Source organism: Haliotis asinina, chromosome 13 (assembly GCF_037392515.1).
Source record: "Haliotis asinina isolate JCU_RB_2024 chromosome 13, JCU_Hal_asi_v2, whole genome shotgun sequence".
NCBI lineage: Eukaryota > Metazoa > Mollusca > Gastropoda > Lepetellida > Haliotidae > Haliotis > Haliotis asinina.
Window position 1 is genome coordinate 17,587,725 of NC_090292.1, and position 19,937 is coordinate 17,607,661.

General features: G+C 41.0%; 1 protein-coding gene across 1 annotated transcript; it reads right to left on the reverse strand.

Annotated features, from left to right (window-relative positions):
• Nucleotides 1-10,929: 10,929 nt before the first annotated feature.
• LOC137259842 (ankyrin repeat and SOCS box protein 2-like) lies at nt 10,930-19,556 on the reverse strand. The gene is made up of 4 exons (XM_067797467.1): nt 18,670-19,556; nt 12,735-12,800; nt 12,280-12,366; nt 10,930-11,964 (listed from the first exon to the last, which is right to left on the reverse strand). Exons 1-4 carry the CDS (start codon nt 19,523-19,525, stop codon nt 11,564-11,566), a joined length of 1,410 nt encoding a protein of 469 aa, XP_067653568.1. The 5' UTR covers nt 19,526-19,556; the 3' UTR covers nt 10,930-11,563.
• Between the last annotated feature and the right edge of the window lie 381 nt (nt 19,557-19,937).

Below are 19,937 nucleotides of genomic sequence, written 5' to 3' on the forward strand. Positions count from 1 at the left end.
TATGAATGTCTAAAATCTTCTCATATGTGTTAATTCTGTTTTAGATTGTCGAAATTTTAATCTCACTCTTGCATCAGTATTTTCATGAAAGAAAATCTTTCTTGCAAAGAGCGCCACTTATGTTTTCATCCTGAAAACAATTTTTGCTAAAGAGATTCGAAACAGAATCTTTGGCATGAAGAGCAAAAGGTCTATCCATTAGGCTAGACGAGCTGAAACGGAGCTGTGAATGCCGCCCTTGTTGTAATTCAGTCCCTATAGATTTTCCAAGCTCTCCTAGCGCTAACATAGTCGTAACTGCCATTCAGACAATAACTTACGACTATCTTAGCACTAAGAGAGCCTCGAAAATCTAGGCCCTGATTACCCAACCCACAGACCCCACCAGCAACCCTCAGTTTATAAGAAGGGACTATACAATAACAATATTGATAATACAAAATGAACCGAGATAGAAATGGCTTGCACCTTCATGGTCTTTCAGATGTTAGGTCTGCAGTAAAGTTTAATTTAAGGAATATATAAGGTAATCACAAATTACTGCCACAAACGTCTTGATGGGTTTTAAACATGATAATTCAACTGCTGATTGTATGATGACCACTACGAAACAACGAGCAGTTGTGCTGGAGTTATCTCCCTCACCTGATCGAACAGTAATAACGCAACTCTGTACTGATCGTAACTTAACCCACTAGTAGTATGTAACATACCGAGATGTGTAAATACAGTAATGACAGTACAGGTGACTTCATTTGAATTTTGATAATGAAATACAACTTCTTGCTTCTGAAGATAACACTGACTCGTGAATTAAAATTCGGAGGCATAAATCTAATTGTGATTTTAATAATTTGTCATTTCTTGCAAGAAAAACTCCCCGACCCAGTTTCATTCAGCAATATTCCAGCTATATGGCGGCGGTAGGTACATATTTGAGTTTGGACTGGACAATTCAGTGATAAACAACATGAGCATCGATCTGTGCAATTGGGAACCGATGACCTGTGTCGGCTAGCCTGACCACCCGATCCGTTAGACGCCTCTTATGGCAAGCATAGTGAAGGTCCGGGTCCACGAGCCTATCAATAATTTGTTCGTGCTCACAGCCACAATATTAAACGTAACTAACGTGGCATTTTCCTCGCGACCCTTCAGAGGATTTTAAGTATACAAATATGAGTGAGTATAGTTTTACGCCACACTCCAGTATTATTCCAGATATATGGCGGCGGTTTGTAAGTATCGAGTCTGGACCAGACAACGCAGTAATCATTATAACTAAAAGAATCATCACACGTGATTGGCGCAGTGGGTAGAGAGCTTATGTCGTTATCAATTACATGAAAACATGCAAACATCTGTTTTTACTCTTGTTCGGATGTTTGTGTGGTGCTTCAGTCAGTTTGAACTGCCAACCCAGCCAACAATTTTTTCACAGCCCTCAACACAAAATGGAATAATGTCAAACACGATCCAGCTCGTGTTTGTCCAGTATCTACAGGTCCAAGTGTGTTCTGCTGGGGACACAGAGTGCCCCACCACAAGCCCCCACATTCGTACCTCCCATATTTGATTCCGGAATACAGCTTATTTGTCAGACATGTCTGTCGTCGCTGTCAGTCCGTCTGTATGCAATGCAGGTGATAAATAATACACACATCACTCTGTCCGTCCATCCATCCGTCCGCTGTAATGTTTGTGCCCTTTCACACCTTTGAATCTAACATGTTTGTATTCAATGTGCACATTGTCACCTGATGCCTTTTATTACTTACGGATCAAACAAATACAAAGCGCAGCATCATATCATTGTCAGCGGTTAACCGTGCCTCAGGGGTACCAGGCAGTAAGAATCCACGTAAATGTCGCAGCATACAGGACGTCCGAACGCTCCCGCGCATAAAAGACAGGGGTGATGATCACACGTATCCCAGCATTCATGGCAGATATTACACTTCACCTTTCTACCCCAACATTCACCCACAATTCCCCATCAAAACTGAATGGTCCAAACAAACCAGTGATTGATATTCTGATGATCTTTCAGTAGCGACCCTTCTGTTGCTCAGTAGCAACCCTTCCGTCAGCAGCAACAGCGGCCATTCTTAGCATTCTCCAAAGCATCTGTAAAAACACATTTTGCCCATATACCATCATCTTCCCATATATCGTCAATTCTTCACGTGGACACCTAACAGGAACCGTTTGTGTCTTAACCTCTGCTGTAATACATGAATGCAAGTGATATTTGTTCCCTATCTGGTCATGTTTCTGTAGTTTGTATGCTCTATGGTACAGCACGGTGACTTCAACAGGTGACCCTAAAGTGGCTTCCAAACATTGGAACAATGTTCTTCCGGAGCAATGCTTAATTACTTTACTTTAGAGTTTGGCTTCCTCTACAATTATTAACATCACCAGCAGTGCCGTCTACTATGAATGGCAGAAACTATACGTATGAGTGACTATTTTTTCAAACCGCTTGAATATTTTGTAGTTAAACTTACACCATCAGCGTTTCCGTGTAATTTCATGGACGTAGGTAAATCCAGTGCCGCACGAGTGCACATCTGGCACAACGATCACTTTTCAGAGGGTTCGGAAAGAAATCAAGTATCCCACCTATTCCCAGACCAACATAAATACAATGCCACTGACTGGAAGGTACGAGAGCACACCGAGGATATACTCGATACTGCTTTTCTTTACTTACACTGAAAACAATAAATCAAGTCTGTAGGTTTGACGAGATTAAAATCTGAAATATTATGTGATCCTTTTTTCTTTCTCTCAGTATATGTATGTCAGAAACACGCACTGAGGCGAGGAGGCGGGCAGGCAGCACTGTTAGTTACCTCTGTTGCCGCAACAGTTTACGAAAAATGGCGATTGGTTCAGAAGGAGAAACGATAAATAGCGGTATCACATCATGAGGTATCTGTGTTCAACGTCAAACGTTCCGATTGCTTTCTTGGAATTTGTGAGTGAACGTGATCACGTGACTGCCATTGGCAGGACTGCTGTGGGTGTGTGCCATGTGTTACAAAAGCTGGTTGAGAACGGAAAATAAATGTATTGTCAACATAGAAGCATGACGTATATAGTTTAACCGATATTTATAGGAGTTTTGGAGTTATTGGAGTTGACTTACTGAGTGCATTTGATTGATATTCAGAAAGTGTGCATTTGTCGGGGCATTTTTATTTAATTCAAGTTTATGCACTGTCTGCAAAAATCCATTGTGAGTAAAACCATGAAAGCACCACAACAGTGTTCATATATGGTTTTCCAAACTAACAGGACACTGGGTACTTTAAGTTTCAGATATCTGTCTGACCCACTGAAAATTGATACTACCCATAGAATAAAAATTATATACACATTTCAAATTTTGCATTATTTAACATCATATAATTGCCATTAATTGGCACTGAAATTATGAATAAAGGTAAAATTTGTAAACAAGTTTGACATGTTACATTTGACAACTTCAGTCAAAGTAATTGTGAAATATCCAGTTGAACACTGGGGGCTGTAGAATCCACCAGACCGTCGACAAATCTGCCAGATTTGCCAGAGGGTCAGACGCTTTTCGTGAAAACTGCCGTAACAGGTGATTTGAACATTGGCCATGTGTTCAGTAAGTCAAAATGCACCTTTGTGAAGCACCTGTCCTCTGAGCCACACAGCAATGATGCATACAGAATAGCACTGATGCAGACTGTACCTGTGAAGGTCCAGGTTAGAATATTGATATTCAATAACCTGTGGTTCTTGTAAGAGACTACTAACAGGACCGAGTGGTCAGGCTTGCTGACTTGGTTGAAATATGTCACCAGTTCCCAATTGTGGAAATTGAAACTCATGCTGATCACTTGTCTGGTTGAGACTCGATTTGTACAGACCACCACCATATAGCTGGAATATTGCTGACTCTGGCGTAAAACTAAACTAAAACTTGTTTCTGGTCTTGCTGGACACATTAGGACTCGCACATCTGCCATCTAGCATGCACTTGGTAACCAATGATAATTCCTTCGACTCTCTGCAAGTGAGAAAATGGTTCCAGGGAATGCGTCCATTGCTGAAGTTCAACATAATTCTCTTGTGGTGGTCTGTCATTGTGGTTACCTGAAACAGAAGTAAACAGCTCTGAGAACAAGAGTACTGGCACATCCCATCAATTTGTTGCCACTGAGAAGCAGGCAAATGTATTAGAAAGACCTGTCCTGTACCAGCAATACCAACTGTAGTTCAACACTACACTTGTGTGTTAAGAGGGGAAGGGTACCCCACTCACTAGTGATGGCTACATGGAATGGAGATGGGTACCCCACTCACTACTGACATGTACAGACAGGGGAGATAGGTACCCCACTCACTACTGATAACTACATTGAATGGAGATGGGTGCCCCAATAACTACTGATGCCTACATGGAATGGAGATGGGTACCCCACCCGCTACTCATACCTTCATTGATTGTATATGAGTGCCCCACACCCTACATATGCTTCCATCGAATTGAGATGGGTACCCCACTCAACACTGATACCTATATCGAATGGAGATGGGTACCCCACTCACTACTCATACCTTCATTGAATGTATATGGGTACCCTACTCACTACTGACATGTACATAAATATGAGATGGGCATTCGACTCACTAATGATACCTACATCGAATGTAGATGAGTATCCCACCCACTACTGACATGTGTATAAAGATGAGACAGGTACCCACTCACTACCGATACCTTCATCGAACTGAGATGGGTACCCCACAAACTACTAATACGTACATCGAATAGGGATGGGTGGGTACTACTGACATGTACATAAAGATGGGTACCCCACTTACTGCTGACATCTACATCCAGGGGAGTTGGGTACCCCTTTCACATCTCTATGTAGGCAAGATGGGTACCCAAATCACCACTGACATCTACATCCAGGTGAAATGGGTACCCCACTCACCACTGACATGTACATGCGGGGCAGATGGGTGTGCGACCCACCACTGACGTCTGCATAAAGTGGAGATGGGTACCCCACCCACCACTGACATGTACATGCGGGGCAGATGGGTGTGCGAGCCACCACTGACGTCTGCATAAAGTGGAGATGGGTACCCCACCCACCACTGACAGGTGAGATCGGTACCCTAGTCACCACTGACATTATGTTGACTTCACAGTGATGGTACCTTGCCGATCAATGTTGCCGTCATCCCACCAGGGTCTGTTACAGTGTTGTCATGGAGACTTCATAGTGATGGTACCTTTCTGATCAATGCATCCGTCATGCCACCAGGGGCTGTTACAGTACATCAGTGTTGTCATGGTGACTTCATAGTGATGGTACCATTCCGATCAATGCATCCGTCATGCCACCAGGGACGGTTACAGTACATCAGTGTTGGCATGTTGACTTCAGAGTGATGGTACCTTGCCAATCAATGCAGCCTTCCTGCCACCAGGGACGGTTACAGTACGTCAGAGTTGTCATGTTGATTTCAGTGTGCAAGTGGTCCACACGGCATAATAACCAGCCATGTCAAGACACGTCTTCTGACACAGTTCAAGCACTGTTCTGTGAACAACTTCACAGATAATCACAACTGTTTGAAACAAATCTGTTATTGCAGACTGCCTCTTTCTGATCTTCTCTGGATAACTAGGTCAGCCACAGAGCGTCAATGTATTAATGTCTTAAAGGTAGCTCATAGGGAAGTAGCATCTTGGCTGTAGCCTCATACTGTTGTTCTCAGCATAACTATCATTTAAGTGGTACAACTTCACAACTGTGCTTTCAAAGGTTGCTTTCAGACAAACACTTGTTTCAAAGTAAAAAGATTCAATGAGCTATGACTGATCATACTGTATCACTGTGAACTTGTCTTGAAGCAGACATGTTTACCTAAATATGTCATGTAGCCAGAAAAATGCTTCATTAAACATTCTTCCAACAAGGACAAAATAAAAATGTACAAGGATTTCTTCATAATGAGTAGACATGCCAGAATGTGTATTTCAGTTGACCATATACCTGGGTCACACCTGATGTCAGCCAAACCTTTGTAGAACATACTGGGGGTGCTTAACCTCCCCCCCCCCCTATATATATATATCTATTTTAATAAAGGTGTGTATTATAATTGTTGGGTCAAATGATATGTCATCGCTCATCTTTTGAATATTGCAACCTACTTTCATTATTTCACATACTTTGTGCACATAAAAGCTCTTATGATATTTAAGTTTATGTACCTGATCTACAAAAACAACACTGAAACATGTACTGGAACTGTGCCTTGTTTTGAAGTTTGCAATTCAAAAGCACAAATATTGTAAGGATTTTGGCCATCTGTGTACACTTGAACTGTTTGAATTATGATTGACTGCAGTGTGTCAGTTTGTCATCTTTTATATCCCCCACTATTCTTTCACTATTGAATGATTGAGTTATTGTGACCGTCATTATCACTGATTGCATACCCCCAGCCCTCACCCACCCCTTCATTTCAAAACAGAGTGAGTCGGGTATGGTGATTGTACACACCCACCCACCCCTTCATTTCACTCCAGAGTAAGTCAGTTATTGTGATGGTATACTCCTCACACACACACCCCTTCATTTCACTCCAGTGTGAGTCAGTTATTGTGATGGTATACTCCTCACACATACCCACCCCGTCATTTCAATCGAGTGTGAGTCAGTTGTAGTGATGGTATACTCCCCATATCCACCCACCCCTTCATTTCACTCCACAGTTATATGGCGTTGGTCTTTAAATAGTTGAGTCTGGAACAGGATCAACACTGCGCAACTGCGTCAACCAAGTCAGCAAACCTGACCACCCGATCCCGTTAGTCACCTCTTACGACAAGAGTCGCTTCTAGCCGCCTTTATGGCAAGCATAGGTTGCTGTAGGCCTATTCTACCCCAGACCTTCACGAGTCCATTTCCCCCCAGAGTAAGTCAGGTATAAGATTGTATACCCCCACACCCATCTACCCACTCCTTCATTTGCCCCCAGAGTGAGTGAGGTATAGTGATAATATACCCCACCCCCCGCACCCATCTACCCTCCCACCCATCTACCCACCCTTTCATTTCACTCCTGAGTATGATTGTATACTATCACACTCAACCAAACCTTCATTTCCCCCCAGAGTGAGTCAGGTATATGATGGTATATCCCCACAGCCAACTACCCTTCCTTTCACACCAGTGAATTTTAGTGATTGTGCACCACCACACCCACCCCTTCATTCCACTCAAGAGTAAGCCATTGTGTTTGTATATCTCGACACCCACCCACCCCTTCATTTCACTTCAGTATGTGATTCTGCACACCCACCCACCTCTTCATTTCACTCCAGAGTGAGTTATAATTAGCTATAGTGATTGTATACATATACCCACCCCTTCATTTCACATGTTGCAAATACATTCCGATTTTAGTAGAATTCACACAAAATCCAGGAAGTCCCTAGAGGCGACTTTTGCTATTTAAAGATTAAATAGAAGACAGAATGGGCCAGTTACTGTGCTTAGCAGGGATTTTCACACCAGAATTGATTAAATTAGAATTGGCTACTCTCTGATCAGCTACATTTTGCATATACATTCCAATTTTATTAAAATTACAACAGAATCCATTACGTTCCCAAAAGGCAACTAATGCCTCTTGAAGACCAAAATAGTAGTATTTTGAGACAGGTCAACTTACGAGGCCGGGTACTGTGCTTGTCATAGCTTTATACACCAGAATTGATTAAACTAAGACTGGCTACTATCTATATAGCTACATAATGCATACACATTCCACATTAATTTAAACTGAAAAGAAATCCAGCAAGTTCCCTGAAACTGACTTTTGCTTGTGAAAGAGTATGACTTGTAGCATTTGGAGACAGAATTGATCAACTTGTGAGGCTGGGTACTGTGCTTGTCTTGGATTTAAACACCAGAATTGATTAAATTAAGATTGACTACATTCTATGTAGGTACAGTTTGCAGATATATTCCATTTTCATCATAACTGAAAAGAAATCCTGCAAGTTCCCTGAAAGCAAGGTTTGCCTGTCGATGACCAGAATTGTAGTATTTGAAGACAGAATTGGTGAACTTGTGCGGCCGGGTACTGTGCTTGTCACTAATTCAAACACCGGAATACTTTATTCAGACTTTCTGCCGTCAGTATAACTACATTATATATACAGAATACAAATTCATAAAAATTTCAAACAACTCCAGCACATTTCCCGAGTCGACTTTTGTTTGTCAAAGAATATATATTGTAGCATTTGGAGACAGAATGGTGTGGAAAAGTAGTGCTCACCAGGCAGGGAACACGCGGCCACTCACCAGGCGGACGCTCTAACCACCAAACAACTGTGGCTGTTTACACGAGAGAAGAAAGATAGCGGCTGACACCTGGTTTGATACATAGACCCTTACAGTACACACAATGTTAGTGATTAGGTGAAACCACTTACTCATGATATCAACCTCTGGATTCTTTGAACAAGGTTCTGTTTCAGAGGATCGCCTATAACATTGCTGACTCTGGCAGAAACAAACACTTGACCACTGGATTTTTCGCATGCGGTATAACGAGGGAAAACACTCACTCACTCACTCATTCACTCACTCACTCACTCACTCACTCTAGTGAAGACTACACTGAAAGTTCTGTTGCAAAGCACATGGCTGACCAGGTTGACAATAACATTCACTCATTCGGAATTGGATTATTTTTGCACGTTTCTGTTACAGATAGGGGCAACACTCACTCACTCACTCACTCACTCACTCACTCACTCACTCACTCACTCACTCACTCACTCACTCACTGGCAGCATGGCTGGTTGTTTAAACACCACGCTGTTCATACTCTCTCGCCTGAGATCCCATGGAAGAATGACAAAACCGTGGGCTTTTGTTTCTAACAGTATGCATCGCCCCACTACAGGCATGTATGTGATCTTGGGACTCCCAAAAAGGTATGTCGACAGTTCGTGACTTGGTTAATCGTCCCTTGTCTAGGTGACGGTTTATGTTCATGTAGATATAATATATTTCACATGAAACCGAAACACACCTTTCTGACATGTCTTTTATATGGTTATCGTTATCTTTCACGAACGGGTCCTTTTGAATTTTAAATGGTTTCTTCGATACTGAAACTCGTATTAATTATTTTATGATGTACATTTCACATGTACGTTGCGGTCACATTATAAGAAGGTCAGACACCCACTCACACACTGTACTGTACTGTACTGTAAGTTTTGTACAAGGTTTAAAATACATATCCATAATCGTGTACTCATCTGCTTGTATATGTGTGCTAATGTGAGCGTCAATTTCTGTTCTGACACATATATGAGGCATACACACATAAACAGCGTTGCTTTAAGGAGGTATACTTAGTAAGAACCCCGCTAAAACAGAATCATGTGATGTCAACACGCTTGTCAACCATACTGATAATCAAATGTCCTGATTAACGATCTTTGTCATTTGGGCCGGTAGTGGTAGCCTGGTGGTTAAAGTGTTCGCTTTTCAAGCCGAAGACCCAGGTTCGAGTCCCCATATGGGTACAATGTGTCCATTTCGTGCGTGCCCCGCCATGATACTGCTAAAAGCGGCGTAAAACCATACTCACTCACCCTGATCGCATAAGACATAAATCATACTGAATACAGGGCCTTAGTAAACGAACAAATCACTCACTCACACTATCAAACACTGGGTTGGTATTCGGAATGGAATGCATGTTATCCAGGCCACAGAAAGCGAGTTTTCACTAAGTACCCAAAAGAAGACAGCGAGGTGTATGCGGAAGCTCCAAGAAAGGGGCATAACTCGGCTTGATGTGACGCTGAGCCATTTATGTAGTGCGGTAACACGTTTTGTTATTCTGACAAATGAGAGCTATCAGGAATATAGAGATGACCTGAGAGAAGTTGACCTGTGAAATTGTAACTACCTATTGTGAACAACGGATTGACTGCTTTTGAATTTGCTGTTCTGCATTTCTGTTCTTAGGCAATAATGTGGCGAGTATATGTGTTTTCAAAATAAAACTCATTTGTCTTTTGTACTAAAAACTGAGTGTAAAATCAGATTTGATCTCGTCGCTATATGGCTGGAACAAAGCCAGTGTGACTTAATATCCAACTCACCTCAACCGCATTGGGAAAGTTAGAGAGTTCTAGTCTCATACACTAGTGTTATGCATGAGTAGACAGCTGATATTACGAGTTTAAAATAAATCGAAATCTTTTTATGAAACTTTAATGTGAAGATTGAAGGGGTGTTATTGTTTGCTGTAATACATGAATGCATGTGATATTTGTGCCACATCAGGTTGGATGGCACCACCACATGCTCAACAGCATTGAATCCACAGTCTCAAAATCATCTGTAAAGAGATATTTTCGGCCATTTTGTTGAAATTTCCACCATTGTGTGGTCGAATCCCAAACAGGTACCCTGGTGTGTGTGTTTTAGCACTTGCTGTAAAGCATAAATACATCTGGTATCTCACATCTTTCATTTCGTATATATATTGAGTTAGATATCCTAGCTGCTATCAAAATATTTTTCAGAACGTTTTTGACAAACTCGCATCTGGTCAAAATACGCAAAACATACATCACAACTTACATCATTAATATGCTATTTTTGAAATTCATTACTCCCAGTAATTTTCCGATTTTCACATTTCAAAACATATCGCAAATAACGCTGTGAATCTCGATTTTATACAGTTTGAAAAATGACGACATTTACGATGAAGCCTATTTTGAAAGGCTATTTTAAGCACTTTAACTTGGTCTGAGATAATAGTGGATGGTATCAAGGAGCAGGGAATTTCCCGCAGAATTCAAAACTGTGAAGTATTTATATATGCGTGGTATATTTAGAATTTTATTGGACTTCCAAGTGAGGGATGTAGAGGAAGGATATATATGTCCCTGTGGCATCCAGGGCGTTAAGCAGAAGCGACGACATTGTATTTGAGTAACACTGCTTGTGTTGTGAGGCAGCGTGCCGCTATTGCTGACTGAGAAGACGACCCAGCACCTCTGTATGTCTGTGACGTCACCAGCAGTGTGACGTCACTGTCACTGTACAAATGGCGCCACGACAGCCGGGTGAAGCTCGGCTCAGTCTGAGGTCACAGAGTGCAGCGACATGTAAACAAACAGTGTGTTGTTTCACGATTCGCGATATTCTCAGAACAGAATTATTATAATTGATAAATAAACAGAAAAGAATTATTAAAATTAACACAGAATTACGTTAAGACGGGCGACATTTATGTACAAACACTCACCGTTTATGTTTATACACAGTTTACAATTTTCCTACTTGATTATGCCAAAGACAAAACATGACAAAATGTCTGACTTTCAACAACTTTTATTTATATTAAAAAAGAAAAAAAAGGAAATCACCTGAATCGTGACCCACGACTACGTGAACGGCACACACCACACCGCGTCAATAACGACATCGTCTCTGTCCACACCGACACTGACTCAGTGTGCACCACGTGACACCAGGAGATCCAACACTCGCTGATGTCTCCTGCCTCTCGCCCAGTCGGCCGCTGTGTACCCGTAGTTGTTCCTGACGTTGATGTCCACCACGTTCATGGACAGTATCAGCTTCACCGTCTCCAGGTCGCCACCTGCACAGGCGAAGTAAAGGACGTTGTTACCGCCCCTGTCCACCAGTGACATATCAGCCCCTCTACCCATCAGGAACTCCACCACATCCCTGTGTCCAATCTGTGCTGCCATCATCACCGGTGTCTTGCTGTAGTCTCCTCTATAGTTGATGTCCACGTGACCCTCGGCCAGGATCCGCTTCACTGTCTCCAGGTCACCGCGACTGCTGGCGTAGTAGAGGTCGCGGCCTGCTGCTGGTGATGGAGTCGCTGTAACACAAAGTAAACTGTGTGTACCAGACATCTTTGTCACACGTCTACAATGTTTACATCACGTTGATACGTGACTCGTACATTGCTACGTCATTTAAACAATTCCATCATGGCTGACAACAACCAACATGACGGGAATGTCAACATGTGGTTTCTGGAATTAACGACGGCGTGTTTAATTCATAACTTTCTGTCAGAAGTCAGAAGTCAGAAGTTGTAGCATTATTTTGTGACTTGAAAGTGTTGATGTTTGTTGAACATTACAAGGTGATAGTGCCAGTACAACTGTTGCTGCTGGGTTTTCCAACATACCGTGTGTATCAGAGTCTTGTGTCGTCCCTGGCGATGGTGGAACCGTCGTGCTGGGTGTCAGATTCTCACTCGCGTCAGTCGTGGAGGCTGAAACAGGCAATATGATGTTCAGAAGACTTTACATAACACATAAGCTTTTATACTTCTGGTCTGTTTTAGCCTTTTCTGATATGTTTTGCCTTTCAATATTATGTATGATTAAATTGTAAATACATATCTTATGGAAAAAGAGTATTAGTCATATATCTTTCATATTTACTGAGGTAAGTCTTTAAAGCAAGAAAAAAGTGATACTTTCTTATATTATTTTTTACAGTACGAAATTCTGTGATTGACGGTACCGGAGTGAGATTCATCCCTCAAGTCAAAATCAAACCCTCAAAATATACATCAGTGTGGTAAATGCAGGGAGAATTAACAACTGCACTTCCTGCCTGCTGGGTTTTCCCACCTACCCTGTAGGTCTTGTGTCGTTACTGGCGTTGGTGGAGACGTGTTGTTCCGGCTCGGGTCAGTCGAAGCTGAAACAGGGAATATTTTAATCAGAAAGCTATGCATGTACATAAAATAGTTCTATGACTACTGGCCTCAGGTTCTGCTTTCCACACATGTTTTGCCTTTCAATGTCCAAATATATCTGTTATAACAGATGGTTTAATTTGATGGATATTTCATTTCCTAAATATATTTTCACAGCTTCATTTGGTAAATTTAATAAGCTGTGCATCGACTGTTTGATAACATATTTGCTGAAATGTTTTTTGTTAAATATACACTTGAACGGTGTAAAGGAAACAGTCAGTTCACCCTCAGGACTAGGGTTAGGTTAGGGATGCAAATACGGGGACTTCATATATGAGTATATATTATTTTCACATTGTGTGTTAATAGATAAACAAACAATTACTTCAGCACTTTTACTTACTCATAATTCCTCTCTATGGAATGACAACCGTTTTAGTTTGAATTCAGTAATCGTGGCTGGAATATTAAAATTTGCATTTCCTAGATGTCCTAACCCTACCCTCTCTATTTACTGTACCTGGTATTTTAGGCAACTCCGTAAATTCTAAAGTGAAGCACATTAACACTAATGTCTACCAAACAGTGTGAAGGATAACAGGGCAACTTGACTGTGTTTGTGCAACACAGTTGTAATTTGTGTCAAACAAACTCTCACAAAATATCAGAATACCGAGTAATAGTGGCACACACAGCAATTCTCAAACAACTGCTCACCGAGGCGGACACTGCAGCTGACACAACTGCACTTGTCGTGAGCTACAGCGGGGATGTATTTCAATGCAATGCAGCAGCCCCGAGTGAAAAACACAGTACATTTGAAATAAAATATTGGACTGGACAGATGTAAGAGGTAAATCCCATCAGGTCAAGGTTAACGGTAGAAAAAGGTACATAATTTGATTAAATAGAACGAGTCTGTCAGCTGAAACGCTGCGTCGTTATGTTTTCCCCGACCTTCCATCGTCCCCCGCCGGTGACAGGCTAACCACAGGTCTGGGTGTAAACATTGTGTGAAGCAAACACTTGGTTCCTACAAGATTCATGCTGATTTACGGCAGTCATACAATATACATTTGGACTATTTCATCTAATTCCACAAATCAGTTTAAAATCATAAGCTCAGAACTTACCCACCAATAACGCACGTCCTAACACGGGCGACACATCTCGCTTCTAGTTGAGTGACTGGCGACGCCACGAAGCAGAGCTGCCACCTATGACGTCATTGTGACGTGTTACGTTAGGAGCACGACAACGTTTGGCGCTCGACTACTTGGACTGATCAACAACTCTATATAGAAATATTTCCAATCGTCCCATGTTTGCTCTCTAGTTTTGTTTTAGTTTTTATGATACAGTTCGCGTTACCTGTGGCATGACATGGACAATTATATATTAGCATATCGGACACTTCTTAACTTGGTGTAATTCACCGACTGTTTGTATGGCTTAATTCCTAATTTATTTGTTTAAAAAATATAAAAGTTTACATTCAAAATAGGTCATACATGGATATTAGTAGACCTCAAAGGCTTGGGTGTAAATAGTTGCGATCACTCTGTCAAACAAGGACATTGAGGTACTTGAATTGACCTAATGCCCCTAAGTATAACCTTGAAAAACTAACTGGTTTTCTGAACCTGTTGCGTTTAGTATAGACGCTTTTCCACATCTCAGTCTAGTGTAAAATAAAGATATCAAGATTTAGTGTATGCTGATTTTAATGTATGTTGTCCTACGTGTAGGCAGACATTCCCACCTCAGTCTAGCCCCCTGGATGCCACAGGAACATATATGTCGTTCCACTTCAATCCTCAGTTTAAATTCCAATAAAATTCTAAATATATCAAGCACACAAAGATATTACACAGTTTTGAATTCTGTGGGTTATTTCCTGTTTTGTGATACCATTCACTATTATCTCAGACAAAGTGATTAAAATTAGCTTTCAAAACAGGCTTCATCGTAAATATAGCTCTTTTATTGAAGCATTACTTGCTGTTCTGCGAAATGTCAAAACAGGATAATTACCGGTTGTATTTGATTTAAATATCGCATATCAGGTTTTCATGAAATCACTACTGCCGTTGCCGATGAACCCAGATATTTTCGGAAATACACTTACACGAACGCCGAAGTGTGCTTTCCGCTATCTTGGACAGTATTTACAAAATCACGTATCTGCTTGAAATTCGAAAGTCACATTCTGAAAAAAGCCGGAAAAGTCACTTTCTGAAAATAACTCTGCTTGTGAAATGATATATAAGCCATGGTCCAACTTCTTGCTTCTGGTCTAGTTCCCGACTCAATGTGCGCTGCGACAACTTGCTACATGTACAGACAGAACCACGTTTACACGTTGCCCTGGCCCCCTTCATTTAAAAAAATGCCTATCGGTGACGACAAAACGCCATTAACAGACACGTTTTGCTTTGATTTTTACTTGAGAAAAGCATGGTTTGTTTGATTTCCAAGTGCAGTGCGACTTGACACGATATAAATAAAGACTGAAAACGCCATGAAAAATCGGTTATATTGTCACGGCATTTCCTATGACAGAACCCGAGGGAGTGCTAGTTGAACTAGCAAGTCGTGGCATCTATGAAAATGCTTTGTATATGTTATCAACCCTTCAGTTATTTCCAACGGTAATCCTTTAACCATTGTGTGCGAAAAGATATTGACTTTATTATGTAGACACTGCAGGAAAATGTAAACCATCTGATGCTGACAACCCTTAACCGTGCCATTTATTATGCTAGAGACTGAAATATGTTATCAATATGAATATATGTATTGTTTAGTTGTGTAATGAAAAATAGAATTTGGAAAGTGCCCTTGAATGAGTACTTAACCTAATGGTGGTTTTACTTTTAGATCTTCTGTGTCCGAAGTAGTATATTAAATAAATTAGTATTTCAATATTATTTCCTTCTATTAAAACTTAATAAAATCAAAACATTTTAATTTATACCCGTAATTCAGGATAATTAAAACGCGGTCATTGAAGAATTTTGCAGTGTTTTTGTGCATTATTTATCCATACAGTGATTTTATATTTTATGCATCACAAAAAAAGTTGATTTTAGTTATGTCCATGTTTATCGCATTTGAAGATTGGCTACATGTAGGCGATGATTGACATAATTCGTCCGTTACTGTTACTTTACAACTACTTGTCTATTGTTTCTCACTTCTCTCTGTACCTGCTAAATATTTGTGTTGTCAAAAAACTCATTCCCATCTTGTACCACACATGAAATTTACATAAGAAAACTTTCAGCGTTTCACATTTTATGCGCATCAGCTCCCCACCGTAGTGAATTACATGAATGCACCCATATCGGCCGTAATACTAAAGCGATTTGAGTACATATACAATGAAAATACACTGCAGTTTTAAATGTATGATACTGAGACATCTAGTGCCAGACTTAAATTACCGATTGCAAAACATGACCTGAAAACGATCAGCTGATTCCACCGCCTCGCTTCGAACTGCCATTTCACCATTCATTCTTGCAGCGTAAGCAGTCATGACTATCCCAGGTGTCTCACAAAATCATGGAATATATGTTTCAGGATATAACACTTGATGTATCATCGTGAGAGGGAATAGATATACGGTCAATGCACAGGAGTGAACGTTACCAGTGAAGGTGACAGCTGCAGGTGTCAACTGTCTCTAAATGTAATAGCAGGGAGACTGTATAGTTGCAGATTATCCCTGGTAATAGTAACACGTACGGCACACATCGCGCATACACATGTGTCGTCATTATAAGGTTGGACCGGAACAGCGCACCTATGAAGGGAAGATAAATTCAACAGGATCCCCCATTCTCCTTACGTTTTAGAATTAAACTACAACTGGTCTTTGTCACCAATACCAACTCTCTCCATAAAATGAAACGAAAGCTAATTGATTTGAAAACGAACGCTGTGCTCGAAACACTGCGCTTGTTTCAAATGTAAACAATGACAAATTCCGATTTTACACTGCATGGTATGTTCTGAAATTTTACGACATCCAGACGTCTATTCATTGCTCGTCATGGCTTAGTACCTTTAGAATATGTATAGAAAGAGCATGGTATCAAGACAGGAAATTAAAGACACATACAATGCAATGATTTGGAATGCAATGGAACTCAAAAGAATTGCACCATGCCAGTTAGAAAGTAGTCAAATGTAACATATATCATATTTGGGATTACGCCATGTTGGTAAAGTACAAATTCTAGTACGATATCCACGTCGCGGTAGCTGAGTGGACTAGGCGGCTGACTTTATGAGCTGGCGATTAGGTGCCTGACTCTGAGGGTGTGGGCTCGAATCCCGGATGGGGCTCAACCAAGAAAGTACTAGAATCTGTACTTTACTAAGAAAGTGTAATCCCAAATGTCACGTTTCCGTCCAGCGTGACGCCATGCCTGACGCAAAATCACGCAGAACGACAACGGTAATTATCAGCATTTCTGGCTTCTTATCTAAATTACAATGTAAACGATGAAAATATATATAAATACACAAATAGTGTGAACCATTCTGGTTACTTATATCTCATATTCATGTACACACGGTCCCTGAGTCCTCGCAAATAATACGCCCCCTTGTCTATGAAGCCGCCATTTTGTAAGAAATAGGTCAACGAGAGCGATGTCATGCGTCAACATTGTAGTACTTATAAGGCAATTTGTTTTAGGTGAAGATCTCGGCATCAAGGGTCTAGGTGTGAAGTACATACCAAGAAAGAGTGCACCATAGTTATCGTGTATGTTGTATTTCTGTGTGAGTGTACATGCGCTATGCAACTGCGACGTATAAAACGACCAAGAAAGTAACGACTTGTTTTCTTTTCTTTTCCAAAGGGTCTCTAACTGTCTTATGTGGTTATATTGCGCCATGGATTAATTTTCTCCTCGACAAACGGTGGCAATATAACCAGAATATAGTACATTTATGTTCGGTACCCATAAGTCGTTCACCTATTCAAAATACCATGGTCGTAGTCAGTCACCTGTTAATTTCATGTCATGATTATTGTGTACTACAAAAATAAATAAAAGTAAACCATGGGTTTCTCTCTATGCACAGCGTTTGTCATGACATCACCCAATAGTAATAACATGGTGATTTATTTCATCAGATTCCCGAGAAATATATATACCTCTGAAGTCCAGTTCCTAACTGAATCAGTAGGTTCACTCAAATATGTAGATACAGAGATCACAGCACAGCACAGAGTTGAAACTCAAATTTTACAGGCAGTACACTTACAACATCAGCGTTAAATACGTGAGAATTACTAATACAAATAATGCCAGGCATAAAACAATATGCCTTGTAAGTCCTTTTATACACTGGGTCATGCCTGCTATCACAACGTTAATATGTCAGTAAGTCCTTGTATACACTTTGTCTCGCCTGCTAACTCCACCTTAATATGCCATGTAAGCCTTTATATAAACTGGATCATAACTGCTAACTCCACGTTAATATGCCTTGTAAGCCCGAGGTTGTCTATACCTGCTAAATAAATGCTTACATGCCTTGTAAGCCGTAGTTTGGCTAACGTTTATTACATATCTTGTGAATCATGCTAATCCAACGTTTACATACATTGTAAGTCCAGGTTATCAAATAAAGCTCATTTATTCATGCACAAACTCCATGTTGACGTGTACACTAAACTTTTTGCTGTCACGCCAACCTAATCCTCCGTTGCTCTGTCATGTGAACCCTATGTTGGCCTGTCATATGAACCCTTGGCTGGCTACCAAACTAATGTTATTCTTATATATTTCGGTTGCCATATCCAAATAGAATGTCAATTAAGCAACAAATCCCTGCTAAAAGTCTCACCTTCTGTTGTTCCAGGATATGTCGTGGTTGAAGGCTCCTTGATCTCTTTCCTCATCCCACAGCAACTGGTATTCAGCGTCGTGAAGTCCTGTGTGAGGCCAGCGAGTGTCTGGTTCGTGTGAAACTGGTCACTAATGGTCTGATTCAGTTGAATGTTTAAACTCTGAATATCTGAGGATACGTTTCTCTTCATTTCCTGCAAGCCCTCTCGGTATGATTTTATTTCTCTCTCCGTCACCACAAAACTGGTATTCAGCGTCCTGAAGTCCTGTGTGAGGCCAGTGAGTGTCTGGTTTGTCTCAAGAAGGTCACCAATGATCTGATTGAGTCGTGATGTCAGCATCCGTGCACGTGAGGTTGCACGAACTACTGTCTGATTCACCTGCATCTGAAGAGCCCGGATGTCTTTGGTCAACTCGCTACGTTCTTTTCTAACACTTTTTCTGTAGGTGTCACTTTCCCGCTCGACATGCCTTAAGTCTCGTGTTATTGCTCGAAGTCGTGTCTTTATGTATTGCATGTTGTCCTTTAAGCTGTGAACTTCATCTCGAACTTGTCCGGTGATCCGATGCCCAATATCATCTTCAGTTAGGATGTTTGTAATCTCTTTTTCTACGAGAGGTTTTATCAATGAAGGAAGTATTGTTGAAGTCAGTTCTTCTTTCAGTGACTCCTTCCAAACCTTAAATTTCTTCGTCAGTTTAGTCACACTTTTAGTATTTGAATATTTCCAAAGGCTAAGGTCTTGTTCAACTACCTCCACACGTATAGTGAGACTTTCCAAACTGTCACCAGCATGTACATCTACCATACCGCACAGTACAAGACTCAGGAATACAACTGTTGATAGCTCCATTGTGCCAACAGAGCAACAGGCAGCTAGGAAGGCAACTGCCTCGCCGCTGGCTAAACGACTTTTATATAGCACGACTGAAGTGTCTGGAACAACGCCAGCTCGGGGAACCACACGCTACACCAGTAGTGTGTGTAGAGCTTGCGCCCAACTAGTTGAAAATGCTGATGCGGCACATCCAACCTTGAATGCCACGGTCATGAAGCGGAAGAAAACCTCAGATGTGGCCACTCTAACTTTTATGATAAGTCACAACACATATGCTTCGTGCTATTTTACAACTAAAACTACTTGTTATTTTACAAGATATATCGTGTATCTCGGCTTCCAGCATGCATGTTTCGTGTCATATTACAGTCTCTGGTCACAATATGGCGGAAATATTGCCGATGTGACGTTAAATACTAACTCACGC

What these genes read in the sequence shown, in the direction of transcription:
- LOC137259842 (XM_067797467.1), bottom strand. Translation starts at nt 19,525, where the DNA reads ATGGAGCTATCAACAGTTGTATTCCTGAGTCTTGTACTGTGCGGTATG. An exon ending in ATATCCTGGAACAACAGAAG is followed by an intron (nt 12,801 to 18,669) that starts GTGAGACTTTTA and finishes TCCCTGTTTCAG; the next exon opens with CTTCGACTGACCCGAGCCGG. An exon ending in ACAAGACTCTGATACACACG is followed by an intron (nt 11,965 to 12,279) that starts GTATGTTGGAAA and finishes TTTGTGTTACAG; the next exon opens with CGACTCCATCACCAGCAGCA.